Source organism: Pteronotus mesoamericanus, unplaced genomic scaffold (assembly GCF_021234165.1).
Source record: "Pteronotus mesoamericanus isolate MK-2021 breed Mesoamerican mustached bat unplaced genomic scaffold, CSHL_Meso_final contig_182, whole genome shotgun sequence".
NCBI lineage: Eukaryota > Metazoa > Chordata > Mammalia > Chiroptera > Mormoopidae > Pteronotus > Pteronotus mesoamericanus.
Genome location: NW_026555078.1, coordinates 23,585,041 through 23,606,400, shown reverse-complemented (window position 1 = coordinate 23,606,400; position 21,360 = coordinate 23,585,041). Strand labels below are relative to the sequence as shown.

The window sequence follows — 21,360 nt, the reverse complement described above, 5'->3', positions numbered from 1 at the left end:
TTTCTCTTTTCTTTGTTCAGGTTTCTTTTGGCTCAGTAACCTGTACTTAAAGACTGGTTGTAATTACAAAGAGATGTTTAAGGAAATACTTTTGGCAGAGTCAGATTTATAGTTTTCTATATCATTTGCCATATAAGTACATACCAGTTTATTTTCTCTTTTCTCAAATTCCATTAATATAATAGTACTCAATTATTTCATTACTCACCCTCTTAAAACAGAGGTCAGACTCAAAACACATTCTAAATCAAAGGTATGCAGTTAATAAAATACAAACACATTATATTCTAACAAGTTACATGTGCCCATTGTATGTTTTTTTAATAGCTGGTGCACAATAATTTATTTTTTAACTATTTTTTCTTCTGGAAAGTTTATGATAAATACTGTAGAGATAGAAATTTATTGAACCTTCATATTTTAGAATGAATGGTTTAGAAAGAATGAATAGTTTATAGATAACAAACCTTGGAAATAATTTATAATTAGGATATTGATGATACATAGCTACTATTAGCATTTTTAAAAATACCAAATACGTAGTTCTGTTTGCAAATTATTTTGCACATATCATTTTTCTGCATAAGGATTCCAGTGAAAACACTATTCAGACATGCCATTAATGTTTGTATTATTTTGACATTTAAAGCATTTTATAAACTTTTTTCTGACAGTTAGAGCTTAACTTCCCTCAAAAGATCCAATGTTTTTTTAGTCTCCCCTCACATGTAAATCATTTCAAGCCCATAGTTTTGGGGTAAGTGAATTGTTTTAACACTTGGCTTGTATTTTTCCATAGAAACATTTATTTATGTAAATTATTCTTAATCAGGAAGCATATTTGGTCCCCAGGAAACATTTAGCAGGGTCACAGCTGGAGGGGTGCTACTGACATAGTGTGAGTGAAGGCTAATGATGCTTCTAAACATCCTACAATGTACTGAACAGGCCCTACAACGAAGAATTCTCTGGCCCAAAGTGACTAATAGTGCAGAGATTGAAAAACTCTTATTAATATAATATTATTGAGCACTCACTAACTTCCAGGCACTGTGCCAGGAGCTGGGGACACATGGACAGCAAGTTATGATCTTAGCCCTGGCCAAGAGCTCAGTTAGAGCATCGTCTAGATACATGAAGGTTGCAGGTTCAATCCCGAGTCAAGGCACATACAAGAAGTAACCGATGAATGCATAAATGGGTAGAACAACAAAAATTTATGTTTCTCCCTGTTTCCCTCCCTCTCCTTCCTTCTCTCCCTCTCTTTCTCTGTCCTCCTCCCTTCCTCTCTGTCTCTAAAATCAATAAATAAAAATTTTTTAAAAGTTATGATCTTAGCATTCAGGGAAGTTACATTAGATTGGTAAATGAAAAGAATTGAATGAATAAAATATAGTATGATCATCAATATAGTATAGTTTTTGTATATGTTATATTAGGACAAGATAAAGTTTGCCTGAGGGAATTAGAGAAATTTTCAAAGAAGTGATAATAGAACTGTGTTTGTTGTTATTGTTTGTACTGTTTTTCTTTTACTTAAATTTACAAAAATCACACAAATAGTTTAGTTACAGCTTAATGGGTTTTCAGAATAGGAATATACCCATGTAACCAGAAGCTTCCAAATCAAGACACCAGATGTTATCAGCATCCCAGAAGACCCTCTCATGCCCCCTTCAGATACTGCCCAACCATCAAGAGTAACTATTGTTCTGGCTTTTAGTATTATAGAGTTTTTTTACTAAATTTTATATAAATGTCACCATGTACATAATCTATTATGCCTGTATTCTTTTGTTCAACATTATGTTTGTAAAATTGATCCATATTGTAAAGAATTTATCAATTCTATAAAGCCACAATGACTGAAATCATAAGTCTTCTAATATGCCAGTCTGGCTGAAGGCTGGGTTTTGAGAAGGAAGTGGCAGGAGAGAACCTAGAGAGGTAGATAAGGTCATATGGTGGAGACTGTCTGTGTCCCATAAAAGGCATTTGGATTTTTCTGTAGAAGGGAATGGAGATTTTTTGAAAGTTGTTAAACAGCGGAGAATTTAATAATATTTGAAATTTAGAAAGACCACTTTGGCAGCAGAGTAGAAAATGGGCCAAGTGAGAGTAAATTTAGTTATACCACTATTGGAATATTCAGACAAAATGCTGAGAACCTAAATGCAAGTGAGGATAGAGATAGGTAGGTGACTCACAGTGGAATTTATAGCACTTTTTGACTAACTGGATACGGAGATTGCAGAAGGTAGTTTTCTGAGCCAGCCTTCAAAAACCTATGTGTGTTACTGAAATAGCAATGAAGAAAAATAATAGAATTTAATGTCAGTAATAAAAATTGAATTCAAAATAATGTCCAAATTTATCTTTAGTGTTCAAAATTGTAGAAAAATAGGTATCATTAGTTGAAAATGAATAAACTGATGGAAATCTTCATGGAGAATCTGTAGGGAAATTGATAATAGTCTAGACTGATTAATGACATTGGCCTTTGTTTTCATTTTAATTTAAAATTTAAGTCTTGTTGTTTCAGACTTCACTCATTTAACTTTTCACTAAATTTATACATTTAGTCATGAATGACATTGTTTTAAGCTCAGGAAGAAAAAATGAGAGAGGGTGTGTGTGCATGTGTGTATGTTAAAAGCAAGAGTTGGGAGAGGAAAGGAAGAAAGGGGTTAAAATATGGTTAAAATATTGTACCTATATGAATAAGAAGGAAATTGTTTGAAGTAGAATTAATAGAGTTCCTGGTTGTTATCTCTGTATGGGTTGATTACTGTATCTTAATTTGTTTTTGCATGCATCCCTGAAGAGAGTAAAGGCAGTAAGTCAGAAAATTCCCCATAGTCAACAAGCAGTACCATCACTTCAAAGATGTATTGACTGCTATCTGAGACATTGGTAAAGTTAGTTGGCTCTTTGTGACCTAGAGAATGCTACCTAGCTTTTGGTAGCATAGCACACTGCCTACCAATGCTTTGGAAGATGAAGAACTTTAACGTGATTTTTTTTATAGTTGTAAACCCTGTATTTACAGATATGATCATTCACCAAGAAAACCCAAAGAATCTATTGAAAAAGTATTAGAATCAAGAAAAGATCATAGTGGCTGAATGCAAGCATATTTTCTTTTATAAATATCTATAGACTAATATTACTTAAATTAAAAACAACCCACTAGAAAATACAATGGAAAAATATCTTCTTTGCAATAGCAGGAAAAAAAAGGAAACTTCATAATACCTAAGAATAAATTGAAGAAGTTTGCCAATTCTGAATAAAGAAAACTTTATTAAAGGGCCTACAGTATTGCTTGAATGATTAGGAAGTCATAACATATTCTTAGATGTAAATATTTCTGTGAAATTGTCAGTTTACCTTAAATTGATTGGTAAGTGTGATATAATTCCCATTGATTTTGGCAGGAATATACCAGGTTGATTGTAAGTGTCATTTTAAAAGAACAAAATGTATGCCCTAGCCAGGTAGCTCAGTTGGTAAGAGTGTCATCCCAACAGGCAAAGGTTGCAGGTTCCATCCACCAGCCCCACCCCCAATCAGGACACATACAAGTATCAACCAATGAATGCATAAATGGGTGGAACAACAAATCACCCTCTCTCTCCCCCCCCCAATCACTCTCCCTTTCTCTCTCTAAAATCAATCAATAAAAAAATTACAGACTGAGGAGACACTGGGAAAGGAGGCTTTGTGGGGGGAATTTTTTTTCAAGAAAAGAACAATGTACGAAAATAGCTAGTGATTTTTTTAAGTAAAACAAGAGGGTCTTAATCATATGTAAACACATAAGGCACACTAATTCAAAATTTAGTACATTACATGAAAACATACTGAGATAAATCCAACCTAATGATATTCATTGATCTATATATGTATAACATTGGAATTTCATATATTATAAATGTGGCATTTCAGCATATTGGAGGAAAGAATGATCGGTCAATAAAAGATGTTGAGAAAACTGGATATCCATTTTGGTCAAGAAGATTGATCACACAACACAAAATAAACTACAGATGAGTTTAGACATTTAAATTAAAAACTATGAGTTTATGATTTAAAAATTAAAAGATTATGCTTATGATCTCCAGGTAGGAGAAACCTTTCCAGTTGAGACATGAAACCCAGAAAATATAATACAAATATTGATAGACCCTCCTATCTAAGCATTTGAAATCTCCTAATGGAAATACCAGCTATACAAAAACTGTTACAAGTGTCAAACTTAAAAATTAAGATTTGCAATAGATTTAACTGCCAACAGTTTAATATTTTCAATAACAAAGCTTTCTAATAATTCAACAGGAAGAACATGTCCATCAGTATAGAATAGTAGGCAAAGTATATAAACAGCAATTTGCAAGGAGAAAATTGCTTTTAAATATGTACTTGTTATAATGGGTAAGAAATGTATATTTTAAAAAGATTAGATTGCTTTTACATACCAGTTAAGTAACTATTTAAAATTTAGATTGCCTGGAATTGGCAAGGTTTGGATAAAAAGCATAGTTTTGTTTGGGAGGTAAATTGGTACCATCTCTCTGTAGGACAATCTGCAATATGTCAAAAATTTCAGTGTAATGGTACAAAAGACATCCATTTCATAGGGGAATAAAAGAGTTTACAAACAGTGTGTGGTCTGAAATAATTGTTGATTTGGTACTTTGAAAAATCTTCCCACTGTAGAACAACTTGACCTAGCAACAGGGCGTACCCTCAGAGGCATATCCTGTAGAAGGACATGCACTGTCAATCTTTAGATTTACTCTCTCCCCCAAAATACCATGTGTTGCAGGTCAGAGTAGCAGGGAGCAAGAGGTAGAGACATAGGAAGCCAGGACTTGGGAGAGACACAAGGCACCCTGAGACAATCCTTATAGCAGCACTGCTGGTGAGACATTTATCCTTGGACAAGGAACAATGTGTAAATTTCAGTATGGGATTCCCTGAGACTGAGACCTTTGTGGGCGGCCAAAGTGGAAACTGTTAGTGGTACCCTCTAGCTTAAGGTAGAAACAGAAATAATTTTTCTCCAAAGGAAATTTTCCCCAGTTTAAGTTCAACTGTACTCCCAACAGATTGAGATCATGAGCCTTCAATTACTATTACACTGATTCGATTCACATGTAGTATGTTTCTCACAACTGGATAGTCTCAAGTCCTTCTTCCATCATTTATGCTATTGCTGCTGTACATTTTAATTTATCTATACAATAACCTATAACACATTGTTGCTATTTTTGTTTTACTTACTTTTGAAGCAAATAAATAAAATGAATTTTATTTTACCATCAATTTACAAAATAAAAATCAAGTAATCAATGTGCTACCAAAACACACCAGCCACAAGTCAGCAAAACCATTATTCAATAGGTGGATTAAAAAAAATGACAACTGTCAAATTCAAAAATGTAGGACATCTAAGAATTAGGTGACTGTTATCTTTTATTGTTCATTATGGGAAACTTTTGTTAGGGCAAATACTAAACCAGACAGGATGCAGGCACAACACAAGTATATCAAACTGTCTGTGGCAAACCAGGATGTATGGTTAACCTGTCTGTGGTGAAATGTTCCAAAGAATGAAGATAAACTAACAAAGATAAAGTCATAACAAGAGACCATCATTTAGGAATGAACAAATTTGGGGGGGAAATGATATTCATAAGTTTTAAAAAATCAGTGAACAGATGAAACAGCAGATTAGACAGCAGAAGAGATAATTAGTATACTGAAGTATTTATTTGAGGACATTACCTCACACTGGAAAAATTACATAGAGACATCATTTAATGGAAATATGAGAGAGATATAGGTATGGAGAATGAAATGAACAGGTCCAAAATATATTACATCATACCCCAAAAAGGAAATAATGGAGTAAAGGAAATGATCTTAAAAATAACCAGACAGAAAGGACAAATCATTTATATAGGAATGACAGCAGACAGAATAATAAAAACTATAGAAAAAGTATTCCTCAGGGTATTTAAAAAGTATTCTTCAAAGTATTGAAGGAGTTATATTGGAAGTTGCTTTGTGCAGCCTATCATTTTGTGATGTACATATGTGAAGTGTTTACTTTGATGTTCATGGTATCAGAAATTTGTTCTAAAATTTTGTATAGAGACTTTTAGACCATATTTGTAAGGTCAGGATGACAATGATATCAAATCCTAGGATGACATGTACCCTTTGCATTTGCAGTTATATTAAAAGTTATAAAATGTTTTTTAATTAAGATATTTGATTTAGAGATAATTGATAGTTCCTAAGTATCTTAGATGCTTTAAGTCTAGTAATCATGTTTGACTTTATTTACTGTATTTTGCCATGCATAATGTGCACTTTTTTGCTCAAGTTTTTGAGGGAAAAATAAGGATACACATTATACATGGTTATAATAATTACATACAATGGGCACAGAAACCATGGGTGTGCATTATACATGGCAAAATAATTAAACTTCAAAAATGAATATCTAAAATCATATTTTCCCTTCCTAATGTATTTAATACTTTAAATTTTTCTAATGCTACCTGCCTTCTTACTTTGATGTTTTGGGGAGCAATTTAAAAAAACCTTCCATCACATAATAAATATAGTATATTTTAATATAAAAATAATACATTAAGTTTTGTTTCTCTCACATAATTTGGGCTCTTATAGTAATTTTACTGTTCCACTTAACTGAAATACTTTGGAAAATCTTGAGCAAAATCCATAGCACAATCTTTTTTTTTAAATTAATTTATTTTTTCAAATACATTTGTCTCTGCCTACCCCCCACCACTTTCCCTTGCCCCCTCCCTCCTTCCCTCCCTCACCTCTTCCCCTTTGGTTTTGTCCATGAGTCCTTGCTATATGTTCCTTGACTTTCCCCTTCCCTTTCTTTTCCCCCACCCCCTCCTCCTTCCCTCTTGTCTCTGTTCGTTTCTTTTCCTTTCAGTGTTGCTGGTCTTATTTTCCTTGCATCTTTGTATTGTTGGTTAGGTTCCACTTATAGGTGAGATCATATGGTATTTGTCTTTCACCCCCTGCCTTATTTCGCTTAGCATAATGCATAGCACAATCTTAATATGTCAGGATTGAAAACTCACTCATTTTTGAGCCTCTTGTCATAGTTATGCATAATTTAACCAAAAGCATTGTCCTTTATCTTTAAAGATTTATGTCCACAATATGTCATATTAGACTCAAAACATTACATTGTTCTGAAGTAGCACCTGAGTAATTGTGAAGTTACTTTTGTTATAATAATGAGCGATATCACTTGTCTTTTGCTTTATATAATCTTTACGGCTTTTAACAGACTAGTATTTTGGATTTCTATTAATTGCTGTTTATTTAGCTTTCTGACCTACTTCTGTGAATGACACAAGAACATTTTTATAAATAACTTTAAGAATAGAACTACATTTGCCCTGATTGATTTAGGCCAGATTTACTTTGAGCTGCTAGAAATGAATACTGTCATAATTTTTTTTTCTTATGTCTTTCTTTTGAAACAAACTTCTCTGATGTTTTCTTGTCATTGCTTTTGACAATCAGAGACAGGTCAAGAAGATTAAGGAAAATATTTCTTGTGTTGACCCATCATTTTGTAATGTGAAAAGGTTTTTAAAATAGAGAATTTTCAGAAGCTGTGATATCTGAAAATTATTCTGAGAAAATTGTAAGTCTGATAGCTTCTGGGAAACCTACATTAATGAAAGAAAGAAGAAGAAAAACTCTGGGAAACCTGGATGTGACAGGCTGTAGTATTGTCACCCCCTACATCCTCACCTATTTCTTTGTTTGCTTTTCTTCCCTAGCATCAAACTTGGTTAGTATAGAAGTCTGCCCCTTCCTATTACAATGTTAAACAAAATGTCAATTGCCTTTTGTCCCACTTAATATTTTTGCTTGGGGTATCATCTGCTCTTGGATATTTAATTTTTATTGAAGACAAGACCTGAGTTAACACTGTTCATAGTTATCTTAATATAAAATAATATTACCTGGTTATCAAATCTTCAGGTTTGTTTTATAAACCTTAATTTTTAAATATCCTTTGTTGGTTGATTCTTGTCAGTTTGGTTTGGCTCTTGCATATCCTAAGCCACACTTCAGGATACAATTTCTACAGGAGATCATTCAGCTAAAATGATCATCAAGGTAGCATCGAAAGAGGAAATATAAATGGGTAGCCTTAAGTATGCATGTATATGTGTGTATGTTAGTTAGGTTGTTCATTTCTATCCATTCTGACTAGGTGATGGACAACCAAGTTCTTCCTCCCGAGTCCTACCAGCTACCCTAATAACATCAGCTTTTCAGTTGCCTACAGCCCTAGACTGAAGAATTCGATTCCAGGCCTAGGATGTGTATGCATGTGCACACACCTACACACATATACATTATCCTTAGTTTTATGAAGTGCAGTTTTTTTGTTATGTCGTACAAGGTTGGGCTCTATTTTGATTTCTTTTAGATCATAAACTTGAAGGTAACATAGGCTTTTTTGGATAGTGAACTACCTTGTTCTGAGCACTATAGCCTGGATGTTCTGAAAGAATGTAGGACCTTCAGACCTTAAATTACAGATTTTGATTCTGAAATATCAGCCCAAGATTCCATACCAAAAATCTATATTTGTGTCTGTGTGTGTGCATGTGTGTATGATTCATTGAAAGATTTTCATAGTTACAGAATAAAATATTTCTTTTTGTTTTCAAATTAGAATATGCATAAGAACCGTTATTTAATTTTTTCTTACCTTTTGTGACAGCATGGATGGACCTGGAGGTCATTATGCTAAGTGAAATAAGCCAGTCAGAGAAAGACAAATACCATAAGATCTCACTTATATGTGGAATATGATGAATAAAATAGAGACAGAGGCATGGATAAATGAAACAGACTGACAACTGCTGGGGGTGGGGCAGGGAGGGAGGACTGGGTGAAAGAAAGTGAAAGGATTAGCCAAAGAACATATATGCAAAATCCATTATCACAGACAACAGTGTGGTGATAGCCAGAGAGAAGGCAGGGGCAGGGGCTAGGTTGAGGCAGGTAAAGGAAAGGAAATGGGGGCTTTTGTAATAGTGTCAACAATAAAAATACAATTTTTAAAAAAATTTTAATTTTATGATCTTTTTTGCATTTCTGCAATTTAACCTTTTTTGGTAGCAAAGATAGCTGCATCTCTTTTTATTTTTTCTGTTTTATTGAATGTATTGGGGTAACATTGGTTAATAAAATTATATAGGTTTCAGGCACACAACCTGTAATACATCATCTGTATACTGTAATGTGTTCACCACCCCAAGTCAAGTCTCCTTCCATCACCACTTATTCCCCCATGCACTGTTCTACTTCCCCGCTACCCCTCTGCTAATCAGACTGACAATTGTCAAAGGGAAGGAGGTTCCGGGACTGGGTGAAAAAAGTGAGCGGATTAAGAAAAAAAAAACTTTGCACCTCTTTTCAGAATAGTTTTTAAAAATTAGGTCTTTGATTATTTTTACCTCTTGTTTAGACATTTCTCTTCCATATAATAAAGGTAAAGTTTTTCTTTGATCTAACTTATGTCAATTTTATTTAATAAATAATGAGTCCTTTTGTATTTCTTGTAGATTATAGCTCACTGAATTTGTTAATCCATTCTTATATATGCAGATTACTCTACTGTGAAGTGTAATATGGTTGGTTTAAAATGACTATGGTAAGACCCATCTGTTAAGTGTGAGCACCAGAGCATTCATTGATTGAATTGAATAGACTCTCTGTGATCCCCAGTTTTACATCACCCTGAGTCCTTTTCCAGTTCTGAAAAGAGAAAAGGCCTAGGCTGCAGCTTTCAATTTTAGTGTATGTATGGTTGCTATGGAAATTGAAAATTGATATGAATATTGGATTACCAATTTGAACAATTTATTTACCACAAGTAGTTATAGATACTTGGTTATATTTTGTTTATCTGTTCTTAGGCACATAATTACGTTACTGCTTTCTTTTGGATTTAGGTGAAAGCAAGAATTCAGGAAGTGCTGTTCTTTTTTATTCAAAAGATATTTTCAATCTTCTCAGATTCTTTCCCCAATCTATTTTAGAGGTTTTGTGGGAATGTCCAAGGCTATATACCTAGTAATTGGTATCTCCAAAACTGTTACTTTATAAATATTTATTTATTAAATTTTCAAGGTTTTTTCTGGCATGTTGCATTCTTCAAACATCTGGTAATTCATACACATTCAAAATAGACATCCTCATAGCTTCTACACTGCTTATTATTATATTATGTCAATTTTCATTATTGTCTTGATTATTGTCTGTAATTGCAACTTCTGCAATATAGGTGACTAGATTTGTGCTTTAGCACAAATAATAGTACCAACATTTGTGAAGTATTTGCTATGTGTTCGGAATGATACTGAGCATTTTATATGTTCTATCTCATTTAAACAGAGTAAGCAATCCTGTAGTTTAATAGAGAATAGTGCCTTATAAACTGAAAATGCATAACAGATTAATGGATTAAGTTCAGAATTGGAGTCTACAGTCCTAAATTCCTTTGTGGAGTTTTCTATTGATTTACTTACTGTGTGGCTTTGGATTAGTCATAGAATTTATTGCTGTGTCTATTTTTCCACTTACAAAAAGAGAAGTAATAAAGTATATCTCCTCTGTATTATGTAATACAGGAATATTTTAATTATTTAAATAGGGAATATATGTGTTTGTAAGAAAGATACCATAAATAACTTCTGTTGTGAATATTTCTATTACAATTGAATTATGTGGCTAAATAATAGTATTCATGAGTAGTTTGCCAAAGTAGTAAATAAGAGAAATAAGAGTTTTTTCAGAGCATTATGAATTTATATGGTATAAAATGTTATAATACTAGCATTAAAAATATTATACTTTCTTTTAGTTAACTAAAAATGCTTTCTGTGTAGTGTTAACACTTCAGTTTTTAAGCAGGGTAACAAATATCATTACCCCTTTTTACAAATGAAAAACTGAGAGAGAGAAATTTCTGGAAGCATAACAAAAGCTGGTATTTAATATGTGAGTAATAAAGGATGATTAGACTATAGATGATGAGTAAAAAGCCTGATCATAAAGTGAGAAGTTAAGGGCTCTAAAATCTTTAGACAAGCAAAACTGTAGAGAATAAGTTATTTATATGTATACATTTTTCTCTCATCCTTACTAGGAACTTCTTAAGTTTATTTCAAGACAAGAGATAGATCTCTTTGCTTTCAGGGAGTACTGTGCTCATTTTCTTCTTTCCCAGTTGGCCCCTAATTTAAAACTGTGGGTGTTATGAGATGACAAACTGCAACACCTTATAATAATAACATTTTAATAATAATTAAAATAGAAAGGAGCTGTTTTGTGGGGGTTTTTTCCTCTCAACAATTTTTTTCACTCATTTCATATTCTTTACCTTACCTATTTCTTGTTTCTCTGATTTTGTCACATGTGCCTGTTTTGGTGAGAATCTAGTTTTGCAGAAACATAACCAAACATGACAATTCCATTTTTCTAATATGGATACTTTCTAAAGATGCCAGCAGTGAGAATTATCACATCTCAGGGCAAAGAAGCAGAGTTTTAGACTTTGAAAATCAGTTTGCAGTGAGCCACTTGCAAATAGTACATATAAACCTAAAAGTAGGAGCTTGTTTCTTCTCAATTAAGATGTTTAAGGACAGCCTAAAGTTATGTTATTATGTGAACATTAAAAACTTACACTGTTTCTAGTAAACCAAGTAATTATGTATAATCTTTAATAAAGTGGAAATTCAATGTATAGATTTTTTAGGCAGCTGTTAGATTTCTGCTTATACACTACTAACCTAATATAATATTGAATGCCAATTATAATTGAAAAATCAAATAAACCAAAATAAAATAAAAGTCCAGAGCAGCTGGAGTAAATAAATTGGGTTATGTATCCACCAGTTCACTGACCAAACAACAGCCTTTCAATACAATTTCAAATTGGATCATCTTTCAACTTTCAAATCAGATTATATCTCCCAAGTAAAACCAGGATAACTACCTGTATTTCTCAGATGCAGCTTCTTCTTAACTACTTAGTCACACTGTTATGAGACACTGATGTGTTATGATTGATTGAAAGGTGTTTGCAACTAGTATAAAATTAAGAAAATCTGCAAATGAATTTTTAATTAGAATAAATTTAAGGCTACACTTATAATAATGTAACTCTAAACTTTCACTCTGCTCTGTTTCTTAAATGAGGGGAGAAAAGAGTAGATTTATATCTTGTATTCCTTGAACATTCCTAGGCGTTAGTCATACATACAAGTTTTATGTATCATGTCTACGCAGTCCTGAGAAAAATATGTTAAAGATAGCGTCTGCACCATAGGATACTTAAAGGGGAAGGTTCTTCATTGTTAATTTAGTACTAACACTTTTTAAAGTGTAAAATAAAATTAATATGTTTGCCTTATAATAGGTAGAGTAAGGAAAATTTTATTGACTGGCATTAAACTGCTTATTTTTACCTAATTTATCTCTTCACTAAGACTACATTATGCTTTTATGAAAGATCCTAACATTTATTTCAGTGTACTTTACAAAGTTGAATATAAGGTAATCATGAAGATTAGATCAAGTAGTACACATTATCATGAATCTACTCTATTACTTTCATCTGCGGTGTGTTTTTCAAAGTGTAGTTTTCTGACCAGCATTGCAAGCATAACATGGCATCTATTAAAAACGCAAATTTTGAGGCCTCAGTCAGACATTCTGAATCCAAATCTCTGAGTGGGGCCCAGCCATCAGTGTTGACCAAGACCTCTATAAGGTTCTGATGCACAATAAAGTTTGAGAACCTCTCCTCTAACCATATCATATCTTGATAGCTTTACAACGTTATTAATAGCCATTAGGTGATGTTTCAAAGGTATTCTTTGTTACTTAAGATTATTTAATCAGCAGAAGGCACTGCAAGTAATTGTTACGAGGAAATTTTATTAAATCTACATAGTCAAGTAACAAGCATGTAAATATTAATACAAGTTATGCTCTCAATAAATGCCTATAAAAATAAGTAAAAGCACTATACTGTTTTTTCATAATCACCATGCCTGTAAGGAATTTCTATACACTTGCAGGTAGCTGTTGTGTGTCCTGGAAATATTTAAACAGAATTATCTATTAGCAATAACGTTTTTTAAGGTCATTTTTCCTGTGAAGTTAAAAATGGGTCTGAATATCACTGGCAAGTTCCCTGGCCTATAGAATCATTGTTTATGCACAGACACCCTTTTTTTCCAACTTGAGCAGTCTTTGAAGCATCTTTTTTACTTTAATGATATCTTCAAAGTGTCATGGGTAAAATTAAAAGATCACAATAAGTGATTTTCCAAAGGAATTTGCAACTTTCATAGTTTAGAAAGTATTTAGAAGTTAAAGATAAAATGTCTTATTTAGAGAGAATAGCTGGACCCAATTAAACTTCACTGTTTTGGCCTCTTCTAGTTCAGAAAAGGATATATCTGAAGTAGGAATATAAATTTCCACTATTGCTCAAGGAAAAAGAACTTGATAATCGAATTAATAATGTATAAGAAAGTGGGAATGTTAAGCTAATTAAGAAAAATGGTTTCAAACTTTCAATGGCATCCTTTTTGCCATTGATTATGAATAGTTTATTGATCATGAATAGTTATCTACTTGGTTAATAATGGCATGGATAACCTTCATTATCTATAGCAAACTAGTATATATGATATATGAGGATAAAGATACATTTATTAAAGCTATTCTTTTTTTTGTATTTTTTAATAACTTAGATCACTTTTTCATGTTTTATTCTCTTGTTCTTCGTCTTCTAGTTGTGCCTTCCCATCTATGGTTTATAGATGCTTTCACCAGCTCTTGCTTTCCTGTCTCCCAATTCCCATTTCATTTGACCTCTTGTTCCCTTCAGATGTCACTATTTCAGTGTTCTGCTTCCTGCCCCCATTTGCCAACATCCTGAGATTTAGGTTCTTGCTCTCCATTTTCTTTTCCAGCATCTTTAGTTCTCAACTACTGTTTCTAAGTTTGGTTTCTGGATTTTTGTATTAATTCCATTCTCTAACTGGTATGATCAAAACTGCTAGGATGTAAGGTCAATTGGAAAGTAGAGGCATAGAGTTAACATGAATTGAATACCTACTCCCTGCTTGGTGATTTATTATATCACTTAGTTCTCGTAATCAGATGTAGGTATATTTTATCATTATCTCCATTTTATTCATAAGTACACTGGAGCACAGAGAGGTTAAATATTTTGTTCTAATGCACTGAACAACTAAGTGATAAAGCCAGGTTTCATACCCATATTGGCTCAGTCATTCATTAATTCTTTTATTCAATGAAATTTATTGATTACACATACTACATTTTGGGTATTGCGCTAGGTGCTGCAATATATCCAGCCTGTATTCTCATGGACCTTAACTATATATTGGCATTATTTGACCTCACAGATGGTGATCTCACTCCTGTACCAGACAGCTTAAGAGGAAGGGAAAATAAAAAGGAATTAGGAGGCTCTGATATTTCATGGAAAAAAATATATTTGAGCTTGATGTAAGACCATATTTGTGTATTACTTAAGGATACCCTAATGAAAAGGCTTCTTTGTGTCTAGTCCCAAAGAGTCTGACGATCTTCATCACCACTCTCAACACCAATGCCTTTTAGTGACATCAAAGCAATATATATTTTCCTTTTCTGTTCTAAAAATACAAGATTTATGTCTATAAGCCCAGATTCTCTAGAAAACCTTCCAAAAGAATTAACTGTCCTCCCTAAATTATGTGTGGAAAAAAGATGAAGACCTCTGTGTAAAGAATACATACATTCATTCATCCATCCATCCATTATCCATATATGTATGTATGTATGGGTACATATGTACACATATATATTTTATTTTTAATAAATGTATGTTTTAAAAACATATATTTTAGAGTACAAACATACATATAGAGTACGTATGTACTCTATAAATAATTAAGATGACTTACTCAAACACATAAAACACAATTTTTAATAAGGTAAATGTGGAAAAATAAGATGAAATTAGGTTGTGTTCAGAAAGCCTACTAAAAAGGTATTCATGAATTTGTCTCTGTCCTTAAGGATAACTTTTTTTTATTTTTTTTATGGTTGTCTCCATTTTCCCTCATTGCTCTCCCCTGCCCTGTCCTCCCACCCCTGCTCCCACAGTCAATCTCCACCCTGTTGTCCATGTCCATGGGTCGTTCATACCTGTTCCTTGACTAGATCCTTCCCCTTCTTTCCCCCTTATCTCCCTCTCTCCTTCCCTCTGGTTGTTTGACTCACAAGCATCATAATTTAAAAAAAAAAAACAAAACACTGGTAACACTGAAAAGAACCCATTTCTAGTTGTGATACTTAAGAGGAAATTTCTGCTATAGATTCTCCTAAAGTAGACCACAGTGCAATGTAGTGAACAATGGCCTCAAATACTTCCTAATATAAATATGCATTTCACTGAGACATTTCATTGGCTTCAATTGATTGGTACAAAAGAAACATCCAGTAAAACAATTCTTTGAAAAGTAAGATGAGGCATTACAGGTAGACCACTTTGATCTGGCCAAATCCAATTGTATAAATTTTAGGGTCTCTAGAAAATTTAATGAATTGCATCCCTTGTAGGTAGTTTTCAAATGTAATTTGCCATTTCAGTTTTTTATGTACTAGGTGACAGTGAGTTTACATGCTCTTATATGTTTGTTTTCATTAATGCAACATCAATGTGTAGAATTCTTCCTAGAACGTAGTTGGTGCCTAATAACTAATGTAGAGATGAATAAATGTTTTATCCATCTCTTTAAAGTATCTATTTAAGTAAAAAGCTTCCTCTCAGCTGTGTGTTGATATTTTCTTCTCTTAGCCTTTAATAAAGTATGCTACTTTACTTTGGAGTACATTATTATAACATGGAAATGGTGTTCCTTATCAAGAGACCTCAAAATCATACCAAATAGATTGAATTTGGAAAACAAGGGATAGATTCTGGATAAAGCTAGCTTGACAATTTTTAACTATGTTTTTAAATGAAAGTAATCAACTCCCAAATTTAGAAATTTAAGAATTTCCTTTTCTCCTGCCTGCTGGCCCTCTTTTTTTAAAGCATATTTTATTGAAAAGAATTTTGGTAGTGTTTTCATTTAAAATTTCAGAGAGGGAAAGTTAGGGGGAGAAAGGATCGAGCAAAAAGGAGAAAGGACTCATGGTCATGGACAACAGGGAGGTGATTGCTGGGGGGAGGGGGATAAAAGGGGACTAAATGATAATGGAAAAAATATAATAAAGATTTTATTTTAAAAAATTTCTGTCATTGTTAAGTATTGTAGATTACATCAATTCTAGTAGTCCTTTATTCTGTATAATTCTAAGGGGTTAACTAACTTATATGCTTCTTAAAAGTTTATTTATATGTAAACATCAACTGGCATCTAACACATACGTGATGTATAGTAACTGCTTTGCCCAGTCCTCAACTTAAATTTTTCCCAGAGCTACAAGCTTATTTAGGAATAGCTCTCTACTTCTAATTAAATATTGAAATATCAACCTTACCCTCTATTATTCTGTAATTTACTTTTTATTTTATTTGCATTTTTTTCTCATGTACTGGAACACTTTGTTTTACAAATTTCATTTTTAATTTGCCCCTGAGTATTATAATCTGCTATATTTGTAGAAACAGTGGATCAGAAATTGATTAAATCATATATTTCACTCCTAAGTTTTGACCTAAATCATTTCTTTATCATCACAGATTAATAAATATATACCTATTTTAGTTCACCTTTAGAAAATGAAATTTTCCTGTCTCTTTAATTAGCTTATCTCAGGTTTAGTTTAAACATACTTGTCTTAAGAATGCCCTATCTCAAAACCTCTATTTATAATTAAAGCCTATCACTTTATTAATTCTCCTTAAAACAGGCAATTTATATTGAAGATATGGGATCTAGAGCTTTTCTTCTACCCAATACATGGGAAAGGTTGACTGGTGACTTTTTGAGTTCCTTTTCATTATATCATAAAATTAGAACTAGGAGATACAAAATAATATCAGGTTTTCATGAACCAATTATTTCAAGAGTAATTGACACAAAAAAAATACCCAGATTTCTTACCCTGTGAAAATCTATTGAGCTATTATAGCAATCTGATACTTCCTTTTAAAATTTAGGTTATTAGGTGAGGTGAGACTTTTATCAAATACTTATGAGTTGTTAAAGATACGAAAGATCTGCTAATACAAAAATTCCCCCAATCTCCTGGTCCTCAGCTCTTACTCAGTGGTCCCCAAGAACTGAGTCTTGATGCCTTAAAAAAATGTTTGAGGAACTACAAAGTATGGCTTATAAAGAACATTGTTTATAATTATTTTGAAGTTAATTTTACTACTCTGCAATCCTTCTTTTTGGCTAATTTCACTCAGTTTACTATTTAATCTTTAATTACAGGCCACAAAAGAAGTAATAGAACGGGAAGCGCCAGGGATGGCCCTGGCAATGCTGATGGGATCACTTAATGTCACACCTCTGGGCATGCTCTCTAGGTAAGAAAGTCACCAACGTGTTACAAAGAAAATTAATTTCACACCACAGTAGACTGACAAACACAAGAACCTTGAGTTGTAACGCTTCAGTTTGCCCTACTTGTTCCCCAGAATTAAAAGTCTTAGTATTCTGTCCAGTCAAATCTTGGCCATAGTTTCTTTCTGATTCCTTTTTATTTTCATTCTATATTCAAAGTTTTAAAAAATATTATATTACTGCTACAAGTTGTCAATCCTAATCCAAAGGAGAATACAGTTTATTAAGATGTAAAATTATTCTTTTTTTGGTAATTATCTGCAATCATTAATATGCATTAACTGTCATTAAATCCTAATTTAATAAAACTAAGCAGTAGAGTTTTTTTAAAGTAAGTTGTTCTCACAAGTTAGGAACTTTTATTCCAGTTTTTAACTAGATGTATTGATATGTGGTCAAAGAAAAAGCTCAATTAATTATATGTTATTATATTAAATTAGTATATTTACATCTGTGCCTTTGTTGACATAGATGTTGAGATCCATCCTCAATCTGATGATTTAGTTATTTGTTATTTTATCAACTGTTAGATCAAAATCCCCTCTATTGAGGACAACATATATCATTTACGTTAAAGACAGAAGTATCAACCTTCTGTTGATTTAATAACTTGGTTAAACAGACAGTTGATCTCAGAGCAACCTAAATACACAGAAACTTTGTAATTTAAAGATTTCACAATTATTATTTATAGCCATGTGTTGATCCTGTGTGCAATATGAATATAAAAGTAAATATATGCATTTAGTGCATGGAATATGAGTCATAATGCCCTTTGTGTTGCTTGGACTAAGTTTATATCACATTAATAGCAGCTACTTGAAGCATAGCTACAAAGAAATGTGAATGGATACTGTATTTCCTTTGCTCTTACATGTCCTATATTGTAACATTTTACCTTAGTAAGAGCAAAAAGAGAGTTAAAGTAGAAGGGTAGAGATTTTAAATTTAAAAGTCCATGCTGATCTTTAAGGAACTTATATTGATTCTTTTATTCTGTTTATTTTTTAACCCTTGCTTTTATTACCTATATATGAAGTCAAGGGGTCATCACCTTTGATCCCTTTTCTCTATGGAATTAAGTGTAGTGATCTTTGAACATAAAAAACCTCTTCTTGGCATACAAAACATAAAGTCAAGAAAGACTTAAACTTTATCTCTTGTTAATTCTTTTATAATAAAAATTCTAATTTAGCAAACATGGTAATACTCTATTTGCCATGCTTCATATTAACCAGTAGGGATACTAAGAATGGAAAAAGAAATAAAGCCTGATCCTTACCTTAAGGATCCCACACTTAACCTAAAAGACTTGTTCTTTGCAATTGTTAAGGTAACTCTTTAAATTGACTATAGCTTTCTTGAGCTATTATAGAAATATTACTTTTTGTCTTATTGAAAGATTTTTATGGATTAATTCCTTTCTACCTTTTAAATGTACATAATTACTGAGCACCGGACTGCTAAATAAGTGGAAAACTAATCAGCCTGAGCTGATTCTAAGTATTTTGTATAAGCTCACTGTCTTTATGCTAAAAGCTTCAAAAATTAAAACATACACAGATTCCTCTGACTTTTCTTTTTGTTCATTGCTGCCTTACCTGAGAGTTTTCACAGATTTGAAACAGATAATAGTCTACATGAGTTATAGAAAAGGGAATTGTAGAATATTTCCATGAATGTTCTTTTTGGGCTTATAAAGCTTTTTTAAAATTTCACTTTTAAAAAACACCTATGATTAGATTGATGCTTTCTTTCTACAGCATTTTTACCTTGTATACAATTTGGGCCTTGTACATGCTTCTATTGTAACACATGCTATATTGTAACTATTTACTTACTTGTCTATATTACCTAATTTGTGTAAAACCCTTAAGAACAAAAGCTTTATCTTATTCATTTTTACATCCTCAGCCCCCAAAACACCTTTTGACACATAGTAAGTACTCAAAAAAATGTTTATTGTTGTGGTTGCTATTGATAAATCAATATTTCATTCTAGTGCTAACATAATTTTTTGAGGTAAGGTATCATGTTGGTGCCTTGCATTCCTGTTTTATCTGTAGAGAGCAGAATGAAATAAAAATGACTCTTAAAATCACTAAATCTGTTTCAAATCATTTTTACTGACTTGATCGTTTAATATACTACAAGTTGTCTGTGCAAGTAAGTTGGAAGGTAGTATCAAGTAATAGTTAAGAGCATAATCTCTGAAGTCAGACAGCTGGCTTGGGTTCTGTTCTGGCTCTAGTACATACCAGCTACTTAACATCTTTTTTGTATTCTCATCTGTATAAATGAGGATGCTAATAGTACCAATCTTCTTGGATTACGTGAGTAAATCCATGTAAAGTACTTAGAACAACAACTGATCTATAATGTCTTATTTAAGTGTTAAATCATTATTATTGTGTTGTTACTGGTTGAGAAATCCAGTTCTTTTGGCAGGGGGAGGGGGAGACTGAGTCACAGAGAGTTTTCTTCTATTATTTTTTAAGTTTTTTTTTGTTGTTCAAGTACAGTTGTCTCCATTTTCCCCCCACCGCTCTCACCCACCCCAGTGACTCCCACCACCCACACTCAATCCTACCCTGCTTTGGTTTGTCCATGGGTCTTTTATACACCTTTCTTGATGACCCTTCCCCTTATTTCTTCTATTACCCTCTCCCCACTCCCCTCTGGTTACTGTTAGTTTGTTCTTTATTTCAGTGTCTCTAGTTATATTTTGCCCAGTTCTTAGACAATTCTGCTAGAAAGATATCCTAATACCTTTCCTTCATCTGAATGTTACCTTCATTCCTGACTGACATTTTAACTAGAAAGAGAATTCTGGATCAATAGTTCTTTTCTTTCAGCACATATTCCTACATATTGAGCTGCATGATTCCTACCAAAACATAAGTGATTCAGACAAAACAATGCTAATAAGGAAAATTACAATTGTGAATGCTTACATTTAAGAAGATTTCAGAACAACCACCTAACAACTTAAGGAACTAGAAAAAGAATAAATAAAACCCAAAGCTAGCCAAAGAAATAAAATAATAAAGATTAAAGCAGAAATAAATAAAATAGAAAATCAAAAAACAATACAAAAAAATGAACTAAACCAAATACTCAATCTTCAAAAAGATCAACAAAATTGATGGACTTTGCTATATTGACTAAGAAAAAAAGAGACATAAACTATTAAACTCAGAAACAAAAGTGAGAACATTAATACCATTCCTACAGAAATACAAATTATGATAAGAGAGTATTATGAACAGTTGTATGCCAGTAAATTGTATAACCTAGATGAAATGGACAAATTCCTATAAACACAAAGCAAGTAGATTGAATCACAAAGAAGTAGAAAATACAAATGGATCTATAACTAGTAAGGAGATTGAATTAGTAACCGAAAACCTTCCAATAAATGACATGCCTGTTATCAGATGGCTAAATAATTCTACCAAACATTTTTTTAAAATGGACATTAATTCTTCTCAAACTCTCCCTAGAATTTGAAAAGGGAGTACTTCCTAACTAATTCTACGAGACCAGCACTACCCAGATATCAAAGACAGACAAAAACTACAAAATTACTGACCAATATTCCTAATGAACATTGATGCAAAAATATTCAACAATATACTAGAAAACCAAATTCAGCAGCATAATA

At 32.4% G+C, this 21,360-nt stretch overlaps 1 protein-coding gene across 6 annotated transcripts in view; it reads left to right on the top strand.

Annotated features, from left to right (window-relative positions):
- GPHN (gephyrin) overlaps positions 1 to 21,360 on the top strand; it is a 439,737-nt gene that overhangs the window by 202,812 nt on the left and 215,565 nt on the right. For all 6 annotated transcript variants that reach the window (XM_054567416.1, XM_054567420.1, XM_054567421.1 and 3 more), the window contains exon 5: positions 17,565 to 17,659. In XM_054567416.1, the coding sequence (XP_054423391.1) occupies positions 17,565 to 17,659 (95 nt within the window). The remainder of the gene's footprint in view (positions 1 to 17,564; positions 17,660 to 21,360) is intronic.